We start from the raw sequence: 22,869 nt of genomic DNA, 5'->3' as shown, positions 1-22,869 counted from the left end.
GTTGGGTGGCTGATTTCAGCTCAGGTCATGATGTTGTAGCTCATGAGTTTGAGCCCCATGTTGGGCTCTGTGCTGAGAGCTCAGAGCCTGGAGCCTGCTTCAGATTCTGTGTCTCCCTCTCTCTCTGCCCCTCCCCTGCTCACACACTCTCTCTCTCTCTCTCTCTCAAAAATAAATAAACATTAAAAAAATTTTTTTAAACAAATAACCAAAAAACTAATAGACAAATTATAATGGAATACTAAAAGTATCCACACAATCTAAAAGAAGGCAGAAAAGGTGAAAGAGAAAAATTAAAAAGAAGACACAAACAGAAAACAATTAATAAAAGGGTAACCTAAGTCCAACAGCATCAATTATTACACTAAATGTAAATAGTCGAAACATACCAATTAAAAGAAAAAGTTGTCAGAATGAGGTTTTTTTTTTTTTTTTAAGATTCAACTAAAATAAAATAAGCAACCTATTGATAGATTAGGAGTAAAAGGATGGGAAAAACACTAGTCAAAAGAAGTGGAGCTGCTACGTATCACCATGGATAAAGAGGGATATTATACAATGTTAAACAATGTTAAAAGGATCAATTTGCCAAGAGGACATAAGAATTGTAAGTGTGAAAAAAAATTGTAATTGTGTATGGACCTAAAAATACATCTTCAGGGGCACCTGGGTGGCTCAGTCGGTTAAGCGTCCGAGTTTGGCTCAAGTCATGATCTCACAGTCTGTGAGTTTGAGCCCCGTGTCAGGCTCTGTGCTGATAGCTCAGAGCCTGGATCCTGCTTCGGATTCTGTGTCTCCCTCTCGCTCTGAGCCTCCCCTATTCATGCTCTGTCTCTGTCTCAAAAATAAATAAACGTTACAAAAATTATAAAAATATATATCTTCAAAATACATGAAGCAAAAACTAAAGAGTTGGAAAGATAAACAGACAAATTTATTATTATACTTGGAGACTTCAATGTTTCTTTCTTTTTTTTTGAGAGAGAGACATAGGGGATGCAAGTAAGCAGAGAGAAAGAGGGAGAGAGAGGGGGAGAGAGAGAGAGAGAGAGAGAGAGAGAGAGAGAGAGAGAGAGAGAGAGAGAGAGAAGTGGGGCTCACCTGAAGCGGGGCTCATGTTTATATGAAGCGGGGTTTATGCTCACCCAAAGAAGGACCCATGCTCACCCAAAGTGGGGCCCATGCTCATCTGAAGCAGGGCATGAGCTCACCTGAAGTGGGACTAGAGCTCACCCAACGTGGGACTTGAACTCATGGACTGTGAGATCATGACCTGAGCCCAAGTCAGATGCTTAACTGAGCCACCCAGGTGCCGGAGACTTCTCTCAGCAATGGACAGAATAAGTAGACAGAAAGTCAGCAAAGATTGAGAAGACCTGAACAACACCATCAACCACCTTGACCTAAAACATTTGTAGAACACTCTACCTTAACAAGAGCAGAAGATATATTCTTTTCAAGTGTACCTGGAGCATTTACCAAGACATATGATATTCTAGGGGTGCCTCGCTGACTTGATTGGCACAGCATGTGACTCTTGATCTTGGGGTTCCAGCCCCATGTTGGGTGTAGAGATTACTTAAAAATAAAATATTTTTTAAAAGACATATCATATTCTAGGTCATAATACAAAATTTAAAGAATTGAAATCATAGAAAGTACATTCACTGAATATATCAGAATTAAATGAGAAACAAATAACAGAAAGATATCTAGAAAAGTCACAAATATTTGAAAATTAACACACTTCTAGTAACCCATGGGTCAAAGACGACAACACAGGGAAATTAGAAAATATTTTGAACTGAATTCAGATAAAAATACAACATATCAAAATTTATGAGCTTCAGCCAAAGCAGTGCTTAGAAGGAAATGCATAAAATTACATGCTCATGTCAAAAAATAAGATCCCGGCCAACAAGCACATGAAAAGATGCTCAACGTCGCTCCTCATCAGGGAAACACAAATCAAAACCACACTCAGATATCACCTCACGCCAGTCAGAGTGGCCAAAATGAACAAATCAGGAGACTATAGATGCTGGTGAGGATGTGGAGAAACGGGAACCCTCTTGCACTGTTGGTGGGAATGCAAATTGGTGCAGCCACTCTGGAAAGCAGTGTGGAGGTTCCTCAGAAAATTAAAAATAGACCTACCCTATGACCCAGCAATAGCACTGCAAGGAATTTACCCAAGGGATACAGGAGTACTGATGCATAGGGGCACTTGTACCCCAATGTTTATAGCAGCACTCTCAACAATAGCCAAATTATGGAAAGAGCCTAAATGTCCATCAACTGATGAATGGATAAAGAAATTGTGGTTTATATACACAATGGAGTACTACATGGCAATGAGAAAGAATGAAATATGGCCCTTTGTAGCAACGTGGATGGAACTGGAGAGTGTGATGCTAAGTGAAATAAGCCATACAGAGAAAGACAGATACCATGTTTTCACTCTTATGTGGATCCTGAGAAACTTAACAGAAACCCATGGAGGAGGGGAAGGAAAAAAAAAAAAAGAGGTTAGAGTGGGAGAGAGCCAAAGCATAAGAGACTCTTAAAAACTGAGAACAAACTGAGGGTTGATGGGGGGTGGGAGGGAGGGGAGGGTGGGTGATAGGTACTGAGGAGGGCACCTTTTGGGATGAGCACTGGGTGTTGTATGGAAACCAATTTGAGATCCCAAATCAATGATCTAAACTTTTACCTTTAGAGGGGTGCCTAACTGGCTAAGTCAATAGAACATGAGGCTCTTAATCTCAGGGTCATGAATTCAAGCCCCACATTGGGCAGAAAGCCTACTTAAAAACAAACAAACAAACTTCTACCTTTAGAAACCATATAAAGAGTAAATACAAAACAGATGAGAAATAATAAAGAGCAGAAATCAGTAAAGTTCAAAATAGGAAAACAACAGAGAAAAAGAAGTAATACCAAAATAAAACAAATTTTATTGAAAATACTAACAAAATCTAGAAACTTCTAGCTATACTGACCAAAAAAAAAAAAACAAAACCCAAAAAAACAAGACACAAATTACCAAAATTAGGAATGAAAGGGTAACATCATCACAGACACTACAGATATTTAAGAGAATATTACACAATTCATCCATAGGCACAAATTGCCAAAGCTCACTTAGGAAGAAATACATAACCTGAATAATCCTGTAAATATTAAAGCAATTAAATCTGTAATTTAAAACTTCTCTATAAAGAAAATTATATGCCAAGTGGCTTCACCATCAATCTACCAAATCATAGTGTAAGAAATAATACTAAATCTATACAACCTTTTCTGAAAACAGGAAAAGGGGAAACATTTCCAATTCAGAAACACATCCCTGTTACCAAAGCCAGATAAACACATTATAAGAAAGGCAATACCTCCCATAAACATAGATGCAAAAATCCACCACAAAATATTAGTTTAAAAAAAATGCAACATGTGAAAAAGATAATATACTACAACCTAATGTGTTTTATTCTGGAAATGCAAGGCTGAGTCAACATTTAAAAATTAACTGACATAATTCATCATATTAACAGACTAAAGAAGAAAAACTGATTTCTCAATAAAGGCAGGAAAAGCATTTGGCAGAATTCAACATCTATTCATGATAAAAACTTAGTAATCTAAGAAAAGAAGGGAACTTCCCTAACTACAAAAAAAAAAACAAACAAACAAAAAAAAACTATAGGTAACACTTAATAGTAAAAGACTATTTTTCCTGTTTTCTCCCTAAAATCAGGAACAGGACTAGGACATCTACTCTCACCATTCCTATTCAACATGTAATGGCAGTTCAAACCAATCAATAAGAAATAAAAAGCATACAGATTAGAAAGTTAGAAGCTGTATCTGGTAATAGACAACAATGTCTAAGTACAGAATATTAAGGAATCTACAAAGAAAGCTCCCAAAACTAATAAATGAGAATTGGTCAATGTCATTCAAAGCCACAGCTTTTACTCCAAAGTTATGATCTCCAGATCTTTATATCAAAGTCAATGGATATCTTCACCTGTATATTCCAAGAACTCCTAAGATTCTATTTCCACAACTGAATTTATTGTTATCCCTCCCAAAACTTGTCTTTAAAAATACATATTTCTCATTACCTTTGGTAATACCACCAATTTACTTGTTCTAATATTCATAGCTTTCCAATATTGATTTATCCACCCACTCAAGCTACAAAGGAGAGATTCATCTTAGATGACTTCTTATCCAATCCACATCTACGTGGTCGTTTAGGGTATCAGTTAACTTTTGTTATGAAACAAACTGCTCCAAATCTGAGGGCTAAAAGTAAATATTTATTATGTCCTGTGATTCTGTGGGTTGACTAGCTGATTCTTCTGGTCTGAACCATCTTAGTTGGGGCTGGACAGTCTAGGATGGCCTCACACATATGTTTGGGGCCTCAAATGGGAAGGTTGAGATAGGTGGGACACTTGGGGCCTCTCTCCAAGTGGTCCTTCATCTTCTAGGAAGCGAAACTGATTTGATTACATGGTGGCAGAAGGGTTGTCAACAATAAAACGGCAAGTCCCAAATGTGCAAACATCCTTCAAGTCCCTGCTAAATTACAACTGCTATTATCCCAATGGCCACAGCAAGTCACATGAGTTAGTCAGTCTGGGAGGGGACTACCCAAGAATATGGAATAGGTGGGCATGAACAATTGGCTTGAGAAGGAGGGCATAACTGCAACAATTTACACTTAATCCTATTGATTCTATGATTCTATCTTCTTTTAACCCCTCCAATCTCATGAATCCCATTTTACTGAGGAGTTTAAGAGCTTCTCATCTCCTACTTCCAACTATTCGGAATAATCTCCTGAGCTTGTATTGCTATAAATGATCAGCATGTGAATTTTTCAGAAAATGCAAATCTTGTCACAAAACTCTACTATTTCAGGGTGCCTGGGTGGCTCAGTCGGTTAAGTGTCTGTCTTCGGCTCGGGTCATGATCTTGAGGTCTGTGGGTTCGAGCCCCATGTCGGGCTCTGTGCTGGCAGCTCGAAGCCTGGAGCTTGCTTCAGATTCTGTGTCTCCCTCTGTCTCTGACCCTTCCAGACTCATGCTCTGTCTCTCTCTCTAAACACAAATAAAAACAAAAAACAAACAAAAAACATAAAAAACCTCTGCTGCTTAAAACTCAATAGTTTTCCTTTTGCCATTAGAATAAACTATGGAATGAATTCCTAAACGAGATCCACAAAATCTTACTTACTCTTACTATTAAAATGTTACTTACTCTTACTATTCCCTCATATGCACCCTACTCTTTCAGAAACAAAAAACTAAGTCCTTCAAAGGGCCATAGTATTTCAATAACATGCCTTTCCACCTAATGTTGTTTCTATCTGGAATGTCCTGTTACTGCTTGTATCTTACCAAATTTCAACACATTCTTCAAGATTCATCTCAAACACCACAAATTTAATGAAGCAGGTCCTGCCTGACAAAGTTAAATGCTCCATTTCTTGCTTCCACTGCATCTCCTACAACCTTCAATTATAGTGTTTATTCCAGTACACTATAATTATTTGTTTAGAGTCTTGTTTACCTACTTACTTCACTGTGGGAGAGGGACTATACCTTTTAAAATATCTATCTCTCCAACATTTAGAACAATTATTGACATTTAGTAAGTACTCATTAAATGCTGTTTAATTAATTCATTTCCAACATTCTAGATGCTAGTGGAAAGAAAATTTATGAGATAAGTCTTTCATTGTCAAATATTGTCATCAATTCAGTACTCTTCTTCAAACGTTACTTTTCAGTGAAGTTGTTTGAGTAGAATATAGTTCCAAGTATACTAAACTTTCAATCTGTACTAATACATCTGTAATGTGTTATGAATATGTTAAAATGAGAATTTAACAGTGGGGTGTATAAATGTACTAAATTTAAAATGTACCTAATGTACTAAAACTATCAATGTACTAAAACAGATTGATGCCACATTGTAGCTATAGCTGGATTAAGTAAGACTGACTCTCTTTCTCTTTCCCTAAATTATCATACATTTTAAAGTTTAAAGTAAAAATATCCATGTTGTATTGTTGCTGGAATGAAAGAATATATACACAGATAAGTCTCCTTGAAAAATTCACTGCAGTCCAGAACCTGGCCCTCAGCCTTTGCTACAGTCCTAGTATTTGTGTCCTTTGCAAAATTCATACATTGAAATCCTAACACCCAATGTGATGGTATTAGGAGGTGAAGGTAGGTGATTACGTCATGAGGGCAGAGCTCTTACGAATGAGATTCCAAAGAGCTCCTTCCACCCTTCCACCATATGAGGACACAGCAAAAAGACTAGGAAACAGATACTGAAGGAAACAAGTACTTACCAGACACCAAATCTGCCAGAACCTTGCTGGACTTCGTAGGCTCCTGAACTGTGAGAAATAAATTTGTTGTTTATAGCTTTGCAGCTCAAATGGGCTAAGACAGCCTTACTGACCCAGAAACCTAATTTGTCAGGAAGACTTTTGTTTAAAACACACACACACACACACACACACACACACACACACACACACACACACACACACACACCAGTATCTTAATCAACAGTAAGAAGCAGATCTAATGCCAATGGCAGGGGAGGGGGGGGGGGAGGGGGAGTACAGAGTGCCTCTCTAACCAAGGCAAATAGTTTGGTGATAGAACTAATCTGATTTATGTTACAGCCTCAAAGTGCATAACTGAGGTTAAACACTGGACTCAGTTGTATTCTGATACAGGAAAAAATAAAGTGCAAAGAAGCTCATGATTAAGGAGCCTCAGAAAGTACAAACCACTAAACTAACTTGGGCAAAGTTGTGAATGATTTTAAATCAGGTAGTGACCAATAAAAAGACAAAGTACCACTTTTTCCACTAGATGGTCAACTCATAACATATATATGTGCACATTTATTGTCTCTTGTAGTGAGGAAAGAAAAGCCCTTGCCAAGTAAGTTCAGTGCACATGGTATGGAATATTTAATTTCGAGACTGGAGAAAGACTATTATTTACTTGACGTCAATTTCTATAAATTAAAGGTAAAACGCTTTCGGTTCAGAATGTAAAGGCTTTTGATCGCTGTGAGGAGATGGGGGAGATTCACGGAATACATTTAATATCATTTTGGCCAGGGCTCAAGAGGTGGGCTTTTCCGTTTCTTTTGTTTTGTTTAAGCTTTTTCTTAAAAAAACTTTTCATTTTAGAACTTATAGCGAAAATAGCAGAGTTCCTATTATACCTCATACAAGACCGTTTTTAAATCTCCCACTTCCACCGCCAAATCTCTTTCCGACTTCTTTGCTTCTCTGCTCGGATTTTGGCAGAGCCTAGTTCACACAGTGCAACTTTAGGATAGTAACGAAAACCCAGTTCACTTAAAACTTCACTGCCCAGCCACAACTCTGTTAGGGCTTAAGCTCGCCAAACCCGAAAGCTCTCGCTCCGCCCCGCTATTCTAGAGACGCCCGAGCCCCTTGCAGACGTGGCTCCTCCAACTCAGGTCCCAGGAGACGAGCGCGAAGCGGACCAGGGGGGTGGCCTGCCTCCAGAGGGGAGGCGCCCAGGACCCCACGGGACGAGCTGGGGCCGGCCTAGGGCAACCACCACCGTCAGGCCTCTCCTCCGAGAGCAGGTTCCCGAAGCCAAAATATGTTTAATCTCAAAACGTCCAGATCTCTGAGGAATGTGGCGGATTACACAGAAACACGCACATAGGTGACGGCCGCTTATTGTTTAATGCAGACGCCTGCAGGAAGTCCCCAGGCAGCACCCACTCCTCTCCACAGCCACCACCCACAGGCGGCGTCGCTGGCGCAGCCAGTCCTAGGACGCGTTGCGCGGGGAGCGGGCACGCGCGCGTGAGGACGTCCGGGGAGCGCGCGCGCCGCCGCCACCAGCGAGCTCGGTTGGGTTTGCCGGTGGTGGGGTTTGAAGGTGATGGCCTTGACCGAAGGCCTCGAGGAGGGGTCTCCCGGTGTCCCCACAGTCGCTGCCGGGAGTACCGTTCACTCTTCGTCATGAGAGGTAAGGCCTGGGGGAAGCGGGCCGAGGAAGCGAGGGGCCAAGGCGAATGGGCTCTGGGAGAGTAAGTGAGGTACTCGAAGCTCGAACGTGGGTGGAAAACTCTGTCCTGGGGATTCCGGAAGAGTTTTGTGCGTTTATTTTTCTTACTTTTTCGTGCCCTTCTTGCTTGTGCTTGGAGGAAAGTGGGAAGGTTCTACGTTTTTATTTATGGGAAAAGATACAGAAATTGTCCCGTCCAACGTCAGTCTTCAGAGGTTTGAGGGAATAAATAGCACCTGTGGCTTCAGAGCATCGGTGAAAGGCTTTAGTGAAAATCATTTAAAAACCACACCACCATACAGTAATTGGAAAAAAAAAAAAAAAGGTTAGACTTCAGAAAGAAATAGAATGGCAGAACATATCCTGACATTAATCCTAGCTTCCTCCTATAAAAACGGCAGTCAGGGATAAGGCTCAGCGTGTCGTCTGCTGTCATTACGACTCTGGCATCTTCGAAGACTGCCACACTGGTAATTTAGGGATCCTTTCCTGCCAGTGTCCTTTTTCTTTCCCACCTCCCAACCCCCAATGATGGTGGCATTTTTATTTTTATTTTATTTTAATTAAAAAAAATTTTTTTTTGAATGTTTATTTATTTTTGAGAGAGACAGAGCGTGAGTGGGGGAGGGGCAGAGAGAGAGGGAGACACAGAATCCGTAGTAGGCTCCAGGCTCCGAGCTGTCAGCACAGAGCCCGACGCTCGAACTCACAAGCCATGAGATCATGACCTGAGCCGAAGTTGGACGCTCAACCGACTGAGCCACCCAGGCGCCCCAATGGTGGCATTTTTAATGGGCAGACTATATAATGATCTTTACACAGACTAAAGAGTTACCTACCTGGCAATTACATAGCGACTCCCCAAGTGTCCCAAATTTAAAGGTGTTTGGGTAGCATTCTTTTCTGGGGGAAGGTAATACTTCTGGTATTAATCATTAGAAATCTTTTCAGCCTTGGGAAAGCTATTTCAGCATAAACGCAAATCTGTAGGTCACTTAAGTGAAATGTTTATTATTAGTTCTCCATGATGATACTTAAAAAAATTTTTTTTAATGTTTATTTTTGAAAGCGAGAGAGAGCGGGAGAGAGCATACGAGCAGCGGAGGGGCAGAGAGAGGAAGACACAAAATCCGAAAAAGGCTCCAGGCTCCGAGCTGTCAGCACAGAACCCAACACAGGGCTTGAACTCATGAACCCATGAGATCATGACCCGAGCTGAAGTCCAACGCTCAACTGACTGAGCCACCCAGGCGCCCCATCCATGATGATACTTTAAAAGGCATTAAGATTTAATGTTTTTTTTCTCCTTAGCCTTTCAAAGCATTAAAAAATACTGTTTACTCTTAGGAAATGTAGAATCTCCACCGGAGATGAAACTGCTTCAGTTGGGCAGAGTAAATGTCCTGAAGTATCCAAGTATGAATGAGTATTAGTACATTATTAACATCTGCTGGGCACCCATACTTTGACTATTTTGCTGTTTCCTTCTGTCATTAGAGAAGGGGGCATCTGAAGCTCAATTTTTTTTGTAGCAGATGTTCCCTAAAAAATAGTTTGAGTACTGCAGCAGAGCCTTGACATTAAGGGAAGAGAGATGTCTAGTTAAAAGTGATGGATAACCTGAAGATAATTCATCTACTGGGACTGTTGGCCTGTCCTGTAGTGAATAAAGGATTCCTACTGAACAATATATTGCCTGTATTTAATTGTTCACTTAGAATATTTTCTGATTTTTTATTTTTAGGAGACCGAGCCCTGAAGCAAAGAAATCTGGATCACAGAAAAAGTATTCAAGGGTCATGCAAGCCAACTGTAGCCAACTGCACAGCCCTCCAGGAGCTGCAGGCAGTGAGGATGCCTCAGCTTCCCAGTGTGTTCATACAAGATTGACAGGAGAAGGTTCTTGTCTTCATTCTGGAGATGTTCATATCCAGATAAACTCCATACCTAAAGAATGTGCTGAAAATCCAAGCTCCAGAAATATAAGGTCAAGTGTCCATAGCTGTACTCATGGATGTATACATAGTCGCTTACGGAGTCACTCCCACAATGAAGCAAGGCAGTCTGATGATACTGCCACAGAGTCTGGAGATCATGGTAGTAGCTCTTTCTCAGAATTCCGATATCTCTTCAAGTGGTTGCACAAAAGTCTTCCATATATTTTGATTCTGGGTGTCAAACTTGTTATGCAGCATATAACAGGTAGGGTATAATAAAACATTGCATTGTTTCATTGCTAAATTCAGTAAATTTTATTTCCTTATTGGTAATCTCCTTGAACCTCTGTATTTTGTTAGCTTTGAAAATTGTATGTTTCCTGTAAATTCATGTTATTGTGTTAACTCTTGGATTTTTTTTTCTTTCAATTAACTGGAACTTATTTCCTAACAGGAATTTCTCTTGGAATTGGGCTGCTTACAACTTTTATGTATGCAAACAAAAGCATTGTAAATCAGGTTTTTCTAAGAGTAAGTATAACAAGTAACTTAAAAAAAACATTAAATGTTTCTCTCTGTACAATTAATTATATACTCACTTTTGAGAGAAATAGGAATTAAGATCATTTTCTTGACAAACATGTTATAGCACCCATGATATATTAAATTTTGTTATCTAAATGATCTGTCCTGATAAATTGTTTCACCTTATTTTCTTTGTATGTTGAATCCCTGATAGAAAAACTAGATAAGATTAAAAGGTTTAGAATGCACTATTTGATCTGATTTGTTAAGTGCCTTCATATTTTGAGTAAATTTTACCATCATTAAAAACTTCACCTGTTGCCCTAGAAGATCTAAAATAGTTCAATAAAATGTACATTGAATGGGTATCGAACTATTAGGGCTCCCTTTTTTAAAGAAAATTATGCCCAAGAAGTTTTTCCATAATATAAATTATAAATTATTAGTCATATACGTTACTGGAAAAAATGGGATTAGTTTATAAAATTTCACCTTCAAGCAACTTTAAAGGGCTGTATCTGTGTAAAGGATCAGCATTCTGACCTGGATATTTGTAGTTAGAATCTACCAAACCATAAAAATTTAATTCAGGGTTTAAATTAAACTAGTAATTAAGACAATTTTAAAAGTAAGATTAATAACAAATTACCTTGTTAAAATATTACTGAATTGAAAATTTTTAGTTATTTTTCTAAGTCCTGACAACCTAGTATTTTTTAAAGTTCGGTTTTGTCAGGGAGGCAAAAATAGGGAGCAGTAGAGGTAAAGTTTGTACTTGGATGGTTCTTTTATGTCATTTTGTAGATTTGGCTTCTTTGAAACCTGGGTAATGTGAGTATTGTTTTTATATAGTGAAGAAAACTGTAATTTAAAAATTTGTTTAAATATTCTGTTCTGTTCATTAAAGATTCATAGAGTGCAATGATGTACAATTTAACTATATTTTTATTAAGATTAATCTACTAAAATGTTCTAAGTTCACAAATTAGTCCTTAAAGTAAAATAGTTAAGTGATATTTATAACTCTGGCATAATTCATAATAACAAATTATAAAATTGTTTATTTTTCAGGAAAGGTGCTCCAAGATTCAGTGTGCTTGGTTACTGGTATTCTTAGCAGGATCTTCTGTTCTTTTATATTACACTTTTCATTCTCAGTCACTTTATTACAGGTAATTTGAGGTACAAATACACAATCATATTTTTTATGTAAAAATTTATTCCATAGCACTTTGTATGTATCTTAACTTACACATACTTATTGTTAGAGTTCAATTTTTACCGGTCCCTCTCCTTCCAAGATAATAGCTCTAAATGACTTACTCAGATTTGTATACTAAGTGCCTTGGCTCATAGCAGGTACTATTTTAGTTTTCGATACTTAGATTTTTACTTATATAATCAGTGGTTTTAAACACCGTTAGGTGTTGGTGGTGGTCTTTTTAAATTTTTATTTATTTTTGACAAAATTGTATGTATTCAGGATGTAAACATGATGTTTTGACATATGTATGCATTGTGAAATGATTATCACAATCAAGCTAATTAACATGTCTGTCACTTCTCTTAGTTACTTGTGGGGGGGGGGTGGGTAAGAACACATGATCTTTGTTTCTAGAAGCAAGAAGACTTACTAAAGGATAGTTGTTAAGTTTCCAGGTCAGATGGAAGTGTTCTTAATTTTTAGCTTTAATCCGATGATTAGAAGTCCTGGTTTTAGCGGAGTTGGGAGAGATGGGACAAATCTAGGAAACAATGTATAGAGGGAACCAATACCACTCAAATTGGATTGGGTGTGTTGATGGGAGGTAAGAATCCAGGATGACCCCTGGGATTTAGTTTTAGCAACTGGCTGGGTGGTGGTTCATTTATGGGCTAGGAAAGACTGGAAAGAGAACTGGTTTTGAGGGGAAGATCAGTTTTGCTTTGAATATGTAAAGTTTGAGAGGCCATGTAGAACTCTTAAAGTGATTGTAGCTATATGTCATGAGCTCATTGTCAAAGTTAGGGCTTTAAATTTTGGTGGTATCCAGCAGATGGTTGATAGACCTAAAAACCATGGAATTCATGAAGACTAATCAGGGAAAGAAAGTGTAGACAGAGGAGAGGGCCCAGGACTGGACATTAATCAGAGGAGGAGCAGCAAAGGATATTTAAGGAACCATCAGTTACATAATGAGAATAACTAGGAAAGTGTGATGTTAGAAGTCTAAGAAGAAAATAATTCAGGGAGGGAAGATGGAAAACGAGAAGTGACCTTTGAGTTTAGCAAGACAGAAGGAATTGGTGATCTTGACAAAACCAATTCAGTGGAAAGGAGATGGAACCCTGATTGGAATTGGTTGAGAAGAGAATGGTGGACGTCTAGTATTTAGTGAATTCTTTAGATTACAGGGTAGCTTTCCAGCCATGACATGCTAGAAAGACTGTTCTTTTTCTTTATTCTATGGAGGAAAGATTTGAAATTCAAACATTTGAAAAGTCCCTTTAAGCAAAATGATCTTCCATTTTATTTACATGAACTCTAACATCTTGCCAAACTCACATTTTTTACATATCAAAGTAAAATACTTGGTAGCAAATTTAAAACCCCTATCAAAACTTGACCTTTGTATATTGTTTTGGTAAGTTTTGATGTTTTTCTCTTGGTAGCTTAATTTTTTTAAATCCTACTTTGGACCATTCAAGCTTCTGGGAAGTACTTTGGATTGTTGGAATTACAGACTTCATTCTGAAATTCCTCTTCATGGGCTTAAAATGCCTTATTTTGTTGATGCCTTCTTTCATCATGCCTTTTAAATCCAAGGTAAGAAACCAACATGTTTTATTGGAACAATATTAGCAAACCACATTAATACTATTTAGTCTTTGTTGAAATGACTCTTTTATAACTTTTCAGTTTCCTAAATAACCTAATTTTAATTATCTGTATTACCTTAGACTAGAGACCATTTGTTCAAAGACCTGAACTTAAATAATCTATTCCAAATTCTGTAAAATCAGAATTACATTGCTTCAGAATAATCCTCACATCACATATAGAAAAATACTATTTAGATTGTACTTCCATTCTCCTCCAGGGCTTTATCAATTAGTTATTTATAACTGACTACAGGCAGTTTTTCATGTGTTTTTTCTCATATTCAGTAAAAATTTTATAATTGAGTTGTGCTATGTACTCATGATGATCTCAATCCAATATGAAATATTTGTGCTATGTAAGTAGCTTATATAGCCCTGTTTTCTTTTTCCTTTCTTTTTAGGGTTACTGGTATATGCTTTTAGAAGAATTATGTCAGTATTACCGAACTTTTGTTCCCATACCAGTTTGGTTTCGTTACTTTATAAGCTATGGGGAGTTTGGTAATATGACTAGACGGAGTCTTGGGATATTGCTGGCTTTACTCTACCTCATACTAAAAGTAGGTAATGTTATAAATCTTGTCATTGTATGATTCATATGATGATGACAGATTTTACATACTACTGCTTTTCCCCTTGACTGTCTTATAGTTTATATCACTAGTTTGAAGTAATGACAGGTTCTGTATCTGTTTAGAAATGGAAAAATGGAAATATATGTCTTTATCTTAATCTAGTGGTTCTTACATTTAATTGGGACAGTGGAGCTCCAGATAGCATGGGTAGAATAGAACATATTCATCCCCAACAGTAGCATCTGTCATACACAAAAATACTATCCTCCTCCCCTCAAATTAATATGAAACTTTTAAAAAGCTACTTTAAAAGTGCCTGGTCTTTGACAGTTATATTTGTCTTAACTAAATTGTAACTCTATTCACATGTACTTCATTTTGGTCAAGAGTTGGCTGAAATCTATAAAAGGGATGGGAGGATGGGCAAATGGGTGGAGAGGAGTGGAAGATAAAAAGTTGGCTGAAATCAGTAAATGGAGTAAAATATTCCATAATGGACTTTAAATATATTTACAATGAAGTGAATACGCAATGAGCATTACGTTAATACCAGTATTTGATATGATGGGATTTGAGCTTTAATCTCTGGGGTTTTTAAAAAAAAAATTTTATATGTATAGATTAAAAAAAATTTTTTTAACATTTATTTATTTTTGAGAGACAGAACATGAGTGGGGGAGGGGCAGAGAGAGAGACACACACACAGAATCCAAAGCAGGCTCCAGGCTCAAGCTGTCAGCACAGAGCCCCACGTGGGGCTCTAACTCAAGAACCATGAAATCATGACCTGAGCCAAAGTCAGACACTCAACCAACTGAGCCACCCAGGTGCCTTTTGATGTATATTTTTGAGAGAGAGAGCATGCGCATGAGAAGAGGGGAGAGGCAGAGAGGGAGGGAGACACAGAATCAGAAGAAGGCTCCAGGCTCTGAGGTGTCAGCACAGAGTCTGATGGGGAGCTTGAAGCCATTAATCTCCAGATTGTGACCTGAGCCAAAGTCAGGCGTTTAACTGACCAAGCCACCCTGGTGCCCCTCTAGGTTTAACAGATAGGGCTCTTTGAATTCAGGAATTCTTACTTCCTCTTTCAGCTTTTGGACTTTTTTGGACATCTGAGAACTTTCCGACGGGTTTTGCGAATATTTTTTACACGACCAGTAAGTACTTTTTATCAGTTAAAAACACTTTTTACCTTTTTTTTTTTTTTTAAGGTTTATTTATTTTTGAGTGAGAGTGCAAGTGGGGCAGGGGCAGAGAGAGAGGGGGAACAGAGGATCTGAATTAGGCTCTGCACTAACAAGAGCAAGCCTGATACGCACCTCGAACTCACAAACCATGAGATCATGACCTGAGCCAAAGTCGAACTGAAGTTAACTGCTCAACTGACTGAGCCACCCAGGCGCCCCTACCTTTCTTCATTATAAAAATGTTTTAGTTCATAAATTTTACAAGTATGGATTTCATGGGGCACTTGGTGGGCTCAGTTTGCAGAGCATGTGACTCTTGATCTTAGTTCTTGAGTTTAAGCTCCACGTTGGGTGTAGAGCTTACTTTAAAAAAAAAAAGGTGTGGATTTCATAATTACATGCTTTTTTAGTACTCTGGCACATGGGGCTATAATCAGTTCCTTTTTTTTTTAATGCTTATTTTGAGAGAGAGAGAGAGAGAGAGAGAGAGAGAGAGAGAGAGAGAGAAAGCATGTGTGGATATGGGGAAGGGACAGAGAGAGCATCCCAAGTAGTTCTGTGCTATCAGCATAGAGCCTGATGCCAGGCTTGATCTCATGAACCCTGAGATCATGACCTGAGCCTAATTAAGAGCCGGATGCTTAAGTGACTGAGCCATCCAGACACCCCTCTATGACTTGCATGTTGACAACTACCTGATAGTTGATGCAGTGCCTATATTTTTGAATATGCCTCTTGCCCTTCAAATCACTTGATGTAAGGATTTATATACATTCCCATAAAAATCTTGTCATGAACTTTTGTTCCTCTTCCTTTTTAAAAAATTCACAAGTGGTGGGTTTGTGTACTTCCATTAAGTTCTTATTCAGCTCCTGTAAGAGTGCTCATTGTTAATTTGAGAAAAACTCATTACCAAAAATACCCCTTGAAATTTTCTTACTGAAAAAATTTCCCCACCAGTAGTCAATTCTGTATGCACAAGTTCTCAAGTAAGTTCTCATTTATTTAACAATAAGTTGAGACTCCAGTGTCAACTATAAACTTGATTATTACGTGATTCCACTGATGTTACAAATTGCAGAGAGAGGCTCATTTGCTATTTAGTAGTCTCAAAGGTTCTCAGTACTTATATGTGGACACTCTTTGGCTAGATAGAACTAGTAATGTTTTTCATTTTTAAAGTGAGCTCACAACTACAAGATCAAGAGTTGCACGTTCAACCAGCTAAGCCAGCGAGGTGCCCCTAGAGCTAGGAATTTAATAACAAGTTTGGCTGCATCCTATTCAGACTTCTCTCTTTAGACAAGATATAATAAAATTGAGAATTCCATTTTGATGGAGTTTATTCAATTGATTATAGGAGTACCAACCATTTTACTATAATTTAGTAACGCTTGTGCTAAAATACTTTGATATTCTTTCTCTGTAAGGCATAAAGAGAAATCATAGTCATTGATACTCTTTGATTTATTCTTGAGTCTCTCAGGAATACACATATACACATGTTCCTTAACTTTGCCAGAGAAATGGCAATCACCATTAAGAGAGGTCTTCACCTGAAGGGAGTCTGCAAAATCCCAGACGGGAGTGCTGTTTTGTTTTTAAGCTTATTTATTTTTGATAGAGCGAGCAGGGGAGGGGCAGAGAAAGAGGGAGAGAATGTCAAGCCGGCTCTGCACTGTCAGCACAGAGCCTCATGTGGGGCTCGACCTCCATGAGATCATGACATGAGCCGAAACCAAGAGTCACTCAACTGACTGAGCCACCCAGGTGCCCAAGGAGTGCTGTTTTAAAAGCTGTCAGCTTCTGTATCTGCAGTGTACTCTGCTAAATGACATTTTAATGAAGGTAAATTGGCACCAGGATCATCCATCAGTATCCTGATTTGTTTCTGGAATCTTGAACATCACCAGACCCAAAACAGAAATCTTACTTTTAAATATTTTTATCCTTTGAATTTTAGTTTGATTTTGTTAACTCTCAGTATTTAGTGAAAGAAGTTTAGATCCTAGCTTTAGGTTGTTGAGTCAAGTCATGCTTTGCTCTCATTACCATAACTGAACTTGGGTGTACTTACTTCTCTTCAGCCACCCTTTCCTCATTTCTACAAAAAGGTGATCTCATTTGTAAAATCTTCTCACGTCTAGTTAATGACTACATTCTATTGAATTTGGTGAGGAAGTTATTAAGATCTTAAACAGATCAAGAACTTTTAAGGACTGTAGTAGGAGAAAAGAAAATTTAAGAAATTGTGTTAGTCTGTTAGTTTTGACAGTACAACTCTGTCTGTGACATTTTCCAATACTGGTTCTTTTGTAAAATTTTATTTTTTCCTAGTACTAAGTGTTCTCTGACTTGTGATAATTAAGGATGACAATTCAAATTATTTTTAAATTCAGTAACAGGACATGTTCAGTGGTCCCCAAAACTTCTTTACGTTCAATTCACCTAGAGAACTTTAAAATATTAGACTCCTGGGTCTTATTATAACAGTATGTTTGGACCTATTGAGTCAATCTCCAGTGTGGAGCACAGAAATCTATTTTTAAAGCTATCTCCACATGACTTACATTCAGGCAGCCAAGCTCTGAATGGACTCTTTTGAACCACTGCTATAGGTAATATGTGGGTTATTTGGCAATATGGGCCACATAATACATGAATGTAGATTTTATAGTAATTATATTTCAGATTGCTTAGTCTCTTAAGTCCGTTGAATTTCTAGCACTATCATGTGGGAATCCAATAAATCTAACCATCTTCCAAGATCCTATTGTGTATCTAATGAGTCCATCTTGGTGCATGCAATCCAAGACACACATGGTTCTGCATACGTAGTTCAGTTTTGAAATGTTTGTATCCTTCGGCAGAGTTTTCAAATGCCTAGTTCAAGGGAGATTTGAGAAATACAGCATCACCTATGTATTTGAGGAACAGGAAAGAAAGATTTGTAGATAAACAGAACTTTTTATCTTCACAGAGTTACGGAGTGGCTGCCAGCAAGAGACAGTGTTCAGATGTGGATGATATTTGTTCAGTATGTCAAGCTGAATTTCAAAAACCAGTTCTGCTCATCTGTCAGGTAAGTAGATTTGTTAAGCATACCAAATACAGCATTTCTCTGTCATATTTATGTTAGCTACAAGGAAAAATCTGCAATGTTTAGCATAAAGTAGCATTCAGGGCACATACTAGAAATTTCTTCCCTATAATCAGGGGTTTGGTAGATTAGCTAAACCTTGTTCCTTATGTTCTAATGATTTGTATGCAGAGGAGGGTATGTGGGGGAAAAATAATTCAGATGGCAGACTGGATACGAAAATGACTTGAAAACAGGCTACTCTTAACAACTGGTTACTAGTCTTTAAGAATACCAGCATTTGTTATTGGATCGTGTAAGTCCCTTTCCTATACTTTATGGCAGTTATTCTCAAACACTTTAAGACAGGAGGTCATAATACTTGATCTTAAAGTTATTACCCAGGGATAGCTTATATCTTATTAAAAGTAGTTGAATAGTATAGTCAAAAGAACACTAGTGGCTCTACCACTAATACCGCTTTGTGTTCTTGAATGTCGTACTTTGTTTTCTCATTTGTAAAATGAAGGGATTAGTGCTCTCCAAAATTCCTTTCAGCTCTAAAGTATGATTCTTTGCAATGTGATGATTTTAAAATTAAAATGTTAAGTATAAAATCTAATTCTTAATTCCTTTACAGCATATATTTTGTGAAGAATGCATTACCTTATGGTTTAATCGAGAGAAAACATGTCCACTGTGCAGAACTGTGATCTCAGACCATATAAACAAATGGAAAGATGGAGCCACTTCATCCCACCTTCAGATATACTAAGTTGTATAAACTATGAAGGCCACAAAACACTAATTTTATTTGGTTACACTGACAATTGATAAAGACATTAGAATGGGTTTTCAGGACTAGACATTAAGGAAAATGTTTCCAAATGATTTTAGACTATTATAGTAAGACTTAAGTGTGTAATCTAATTTATCAAAAGATTAAATGAAAGAACCTTATGTTTTAAAAAATATGTAAGTAATGTTCGACCTAATGAATATGGAACATTTATCCTGTCCTAATTATTTGACAGGTGGTTGCAGTGTTAAATTGTGAATGTTTTCTCATTAATGTTACCAAAATGTCAATTGGGTAACTAAAACTAGTGATTTTGGAGGAACTCAGGTATTCTTTCCTGACATTGTTTTCAGAATAAAGAATATTTTTCATAATATTTTAAGATACACATTATCTGAAAGTAGAATTTTCTTTAGCATTGACTTTTATAATTCCCATTCTAAAAATTCTTAAATTTGCATAAAGTTTGTATTTTTAAATGAAAGTTCTAAATACTATTTTTTACCTGTAAACAATCAGATTTTCTAAGTGAAGATTAAATTTACTGAGGATGATATATTTTAATATTGTATTGTTCTCTGTAAGATGATCAGCAATCGAGAATAGATTATTTGAACTCATTGTTTGTGGACCTCATACATACAATCCTTCTGTCAGCTTTAATGTTCATGATCTTGCTTTTTGTATAGTGCCATGAACTATCTTGAAGTAACTATTAAAATAATTGACATGAATTACAAATAGCTGGCTCCACTGATGATTTCAATAATATGACAAATAAGACCCACTCAAACTCTTACAAAAGAATTCCCCTTATAACTAATCTTCTCCAAAGAGTTTTGGAATCTTATGCTTAAGTCACTGTTACTTGGGAGATTAAAGTTTGCACTCAGAGGCTTGCACCAAAAGCTTTGGATAGTGTGGTTTGTTTGCCTCTAGGTATTTGTGCAGGGTAATGGAAAAGGGAATGAGGCATTTTCTCTCTCCCCATGAAACCTTTAAGGCAGAATCAAATCTATAACAGAAGTATGAAAGGCTAGTTACATCTAGAGTATAACTTCTGCCCATTATTTCAATTACCATTAATCAGTTTGCACCCAAGGAAAAGATACTGGAAAGGAGGAGCTGGGAGGTAGAAAACAAATCTGGCAGTATTAAGACAAAGTCTGAACCAGAATATGGATTAATATAAGGATAGTGACCAACCAGCTACAGATAAAGCCACTTTCATGCCTGTATGGCCACCCAAATTGACACAAGAACATTAGAAAGCCTGTAACTATTTTTCCTATAGGTAAATACTGCCAGGTTATAAGTACAACTGTTTCTATTCAGTGAGGACATATTTAAATCTATTATCTAATTTGAGAACAGTTGCAAATATTGAAACAAGCTTATTTGGCCTTAAATCACCTTCTTGACTGTGGTGAGGCAAGTTATTTAGGTATACAGTAGGAGATAGGTGAGAAAGACAATTTGAGATTAGAATTTGGGTGCGAAAGAGGTGTGTTGAATTCCTATCATGAACACAAGAATAACATCTTACTACATGGGTTATTTCAGCCCTATTAAAATACCTACCTACTCTTCTTACTCTGTGGCTATATGGATAGCTTTGTTTCTTAAGATGATTTAATAAAAAGGAGGTCCATGATAGGCAGATGGGTTTTTGTTCCTAATGAATTAACAAGAAAGCAGTTCATATGAATTTAAAAGGGGTGGGGGGTGGGGGGGAAATGTAATAGGAGAGCTATGCCATCTACCAATAACACTAATGAACTGGAAGCATTTCTCTACTTAAACTCTTTCACCTCAAAAATGGGAATAGGGATTCAAAAACCCACTTATTCTGTGAACTCAGATCACACCCTCTTAAAGATCGTTTTATCAGCATTAAGAGCTGCAACTCTATGGGGCACCACGGTGGTTCAGTCCGACTCTTGGTTTCAGTGCAGGTCATGACCTCACAGTTGGTGAATTTGAGCCCTGTGTCAAGCTCTGCACTGACTGCCTGGGATTCTCTCCCCTTTTTTTCTGTCCCTCCCCTGCTCACATTCTCTCAAAAAAAAAAAAAAAAAAAAAAAAAAAAAAAAAAGGAGCTGCAACTATGTTTAATAAAAAAGTCAGTTTGAGAACTTCTATAGAGAAATCATCCAAGTGTGATAGAATTGCCTCAAATAAGTGGCTTATACAAAACACCCATCTTACACTAGATATGTTGAGACATTAGTTAAAAACAGATTTGGGGCATGACATTATGTAGCACATACACACCCAATGATCAAATGTTGTTGACAAGTGTGGCTGAACAAACTTGTTAGGACAAGAAAGTCTTCCTAGTGTATCTGTAATGAAACTAGTTTCACATAATTTTTCACATGAGCTTTTTTTTAAGTAACCAATTCAACTATTGGACAGAACTTGGAAATTACAAGTGTGTAACATCTAATATATATTAGTACTAAAACTTGTTATATATTTAAGTAGCTTCAATTTCTCAGCAGAAAGTTTTTACAACTGTTAGTCCTCATATATATAAGTAGTTACTAAATATGAGAACCTGAACATATCTGGTATATTAATGAAAATAATTATTGAAACCATTTGTGCACCTGATAGTTATTTCTTCCTATCTGTGGATTTAAAAAAAAAATCACTTCTATTTTATGTTCATTCAAATTTGCATTTAATTTCTATTTACATTCATTCAATCCGAAATCAAATACTTAATACAGTAAACTAAATACAAGATGAAAAGCAGAAAAATGTGTTACCCTCATAGCACTCCTAATAAGGCAGCTTAATATTTACTCTGATAGATGCAAAGCCAACTTGGGACAGGAATAAAATAATTAAAGAACACAGATGAACCCATTTTTCAGATGTTACTTCAAATAATCCACTGAGATAACATTTGTGCTGTAGTGATAAATTAAGAATCACACACAAAAGTTTTATATCAATCAGTAACAGACCACAGGTCATGGTGTGACAAATACTTTTATGATTATTTTGTCCAGCTTGCTAGTGTCTACTCCTATGAAAAAGGGTAGATGTTTGGATACTGATGTTTTTGAGAAATTAACCATTTTCAAAGCCTCAAAATCCATTCTTCATAAATTCAACATTTCTCATGGGAATATTCTTAGATCTAACCCTTGTAGACTAGGAACCACATGACTGACTAACCAAAATAGGTCCTACATTAAATATATAATCGAAGGCTCAGGGCGCCTGGGTGGCCCAGTTGGTTAAGCATCCGACTTCAGCTCAGGTCATGATCTCACAGTTTGTGAGTTCGAGCCCTGCATCAGGCTCTGTGCTGATAGCTCAGAGCCCGGAGCCTGCTTCAGATTCTGTGTCTCCCTCTCTCTCTGCCCCTGCCCCACTCGCACTCTCTCTCTCTCTCCCTCAAAAATAAACATTAAAAAAAAAAATCTTTCTTTAAACTAAAATAAAATTGAAGGCTCAGTATATTGATACTATCGAAGATGCGTATTGCTTATAATCATTTATTAAAGAATGTTGAATTTATGGAGTATCATACATGCATTCTTACCTCCCACCCCCCAATTATCTTCTATCTCAAAAAATAGTATGGAAAAAAGTCTCCTTGAAGGATTCAAATTACGTGAGACCATAAAGGGGAAAAAGAAATAATATAATTTTCCAAAATATCTGGTTCAAGTTCAATAATTCTTTACATTGTTAATCACAGCTGGTTTATAAATCCCAGTTTATTCTGTAATGCTACAAACCTTATAAAATCAAAATTAGTAGAGTTCAGTTCTCAGTGATTTTAATTAAAA

The 22,869-nt window shown here is 37.2% G+C and overlaps 2 protein-coding genes across 6 annotated transcripts in view; one reads left to right on the top strand and one right to left on the bottom strand.

Moving 5' to 3' along the window:
• The window catches only part of RPS6KB1 (ribosomal protein S6 kinase B1), an 80,321-nt gene that overhangs the window by 15,958 nt on the left and 41,494 nt on the right, over window positions 1-22,869 (bottom strand). For 3 of the 4 annotated variants that reach the window (XM_053893096.1, XM_053893094.1, XM_053893093.1), the window contains exon 15: window positions 6,377-6,424. In XM_053893096.1, coding sequence (XP_053749071.1) covers window positions 6,377-6,424 — 48 coding nt within the window. Of the gene's footprint in view, window positions 1-3,953; window positions 5,110-6,376; window positions 6,425-22,869 lie in introns of those variants that run through there. The other variant, XM_053893095.1, reaches the window with a different exon arrangement.
• RNFT1 (ring finger protein, transmembrane 1) lies at window positions 7,894-19,801 on the top strand. 2 transcript variants are annotated; one of them, XM_019431098.2, is made up of 9 exons: window positions 7,894-8,057; window positions 9,841-10,193; window positions 10,488-10,564; window positions 11,630-11,730; window positions 13,211-13,364; window positions 13,822-13,980; window positions 15,087-15,152; window positions 18,163-18,264; window positions 18,902-19,801. In XM_019431098.2, exons 2-9 carry the CDS (start codon window positions 9,896-9,898, stop codon window positions 19,034-19,036), a joined length of 1,092 nt encoding a protein of 363 aa, XP_019286643.1. In that variant the 5' UTR covers window positions 7,894-8,057; window positions 9,841-9,895; the 3' UTR covers window positions 19,037-19,801. The 2 variants fall into 2 exon arrangements, with proteins under 2 accessions (XP_019286643.1, XP_019286642.1); XM_019431097.2 differs by having other exon boundaries at window positions 9,841-10,298.

Source organism: Panthera pardus, unplaced genomic scaffold, assembly GCF_024362965.1.
Source record: "Panthera pardus isolate Hobbes unplaced genomic scaffold, ASM2436296v1 HiC_scaffold_3, whole genome shotgun sequence".
Lineage (NCBI taxonomy): Eukaryota > Metazoa > Chordata > Mammalia > Carnivora > Felidae > Panthera > Panthera pardus.
Note: the sequence above shows the minus strand (reverse complement) of the source record. Positions and strands in the feature narration are given on the sequence as shown.

Coding starts and splice junctions, on each gene's coding strand:
- RNFT1 (XM_019431097.2), top strand. CDS start 9,896: ATGCAAGCCAACTGTAGCCAACTGCACAGCCCTCCAGGAGCTGCAGGC. Junction 10,299..10,487: donor TGTTATGCAGCATATAACAG/GTAGGGTATAAT, acceptor ATTTCCTAACAG/GAATTTCTCTTGGAATTGGG. Junction 15,153..18,162: donor GAATATTTTTTACACGACCA/GTAAGTACTTTT, acceptor TTATCTTCACAG/AGTTACGGAGTGGCTGCCAG.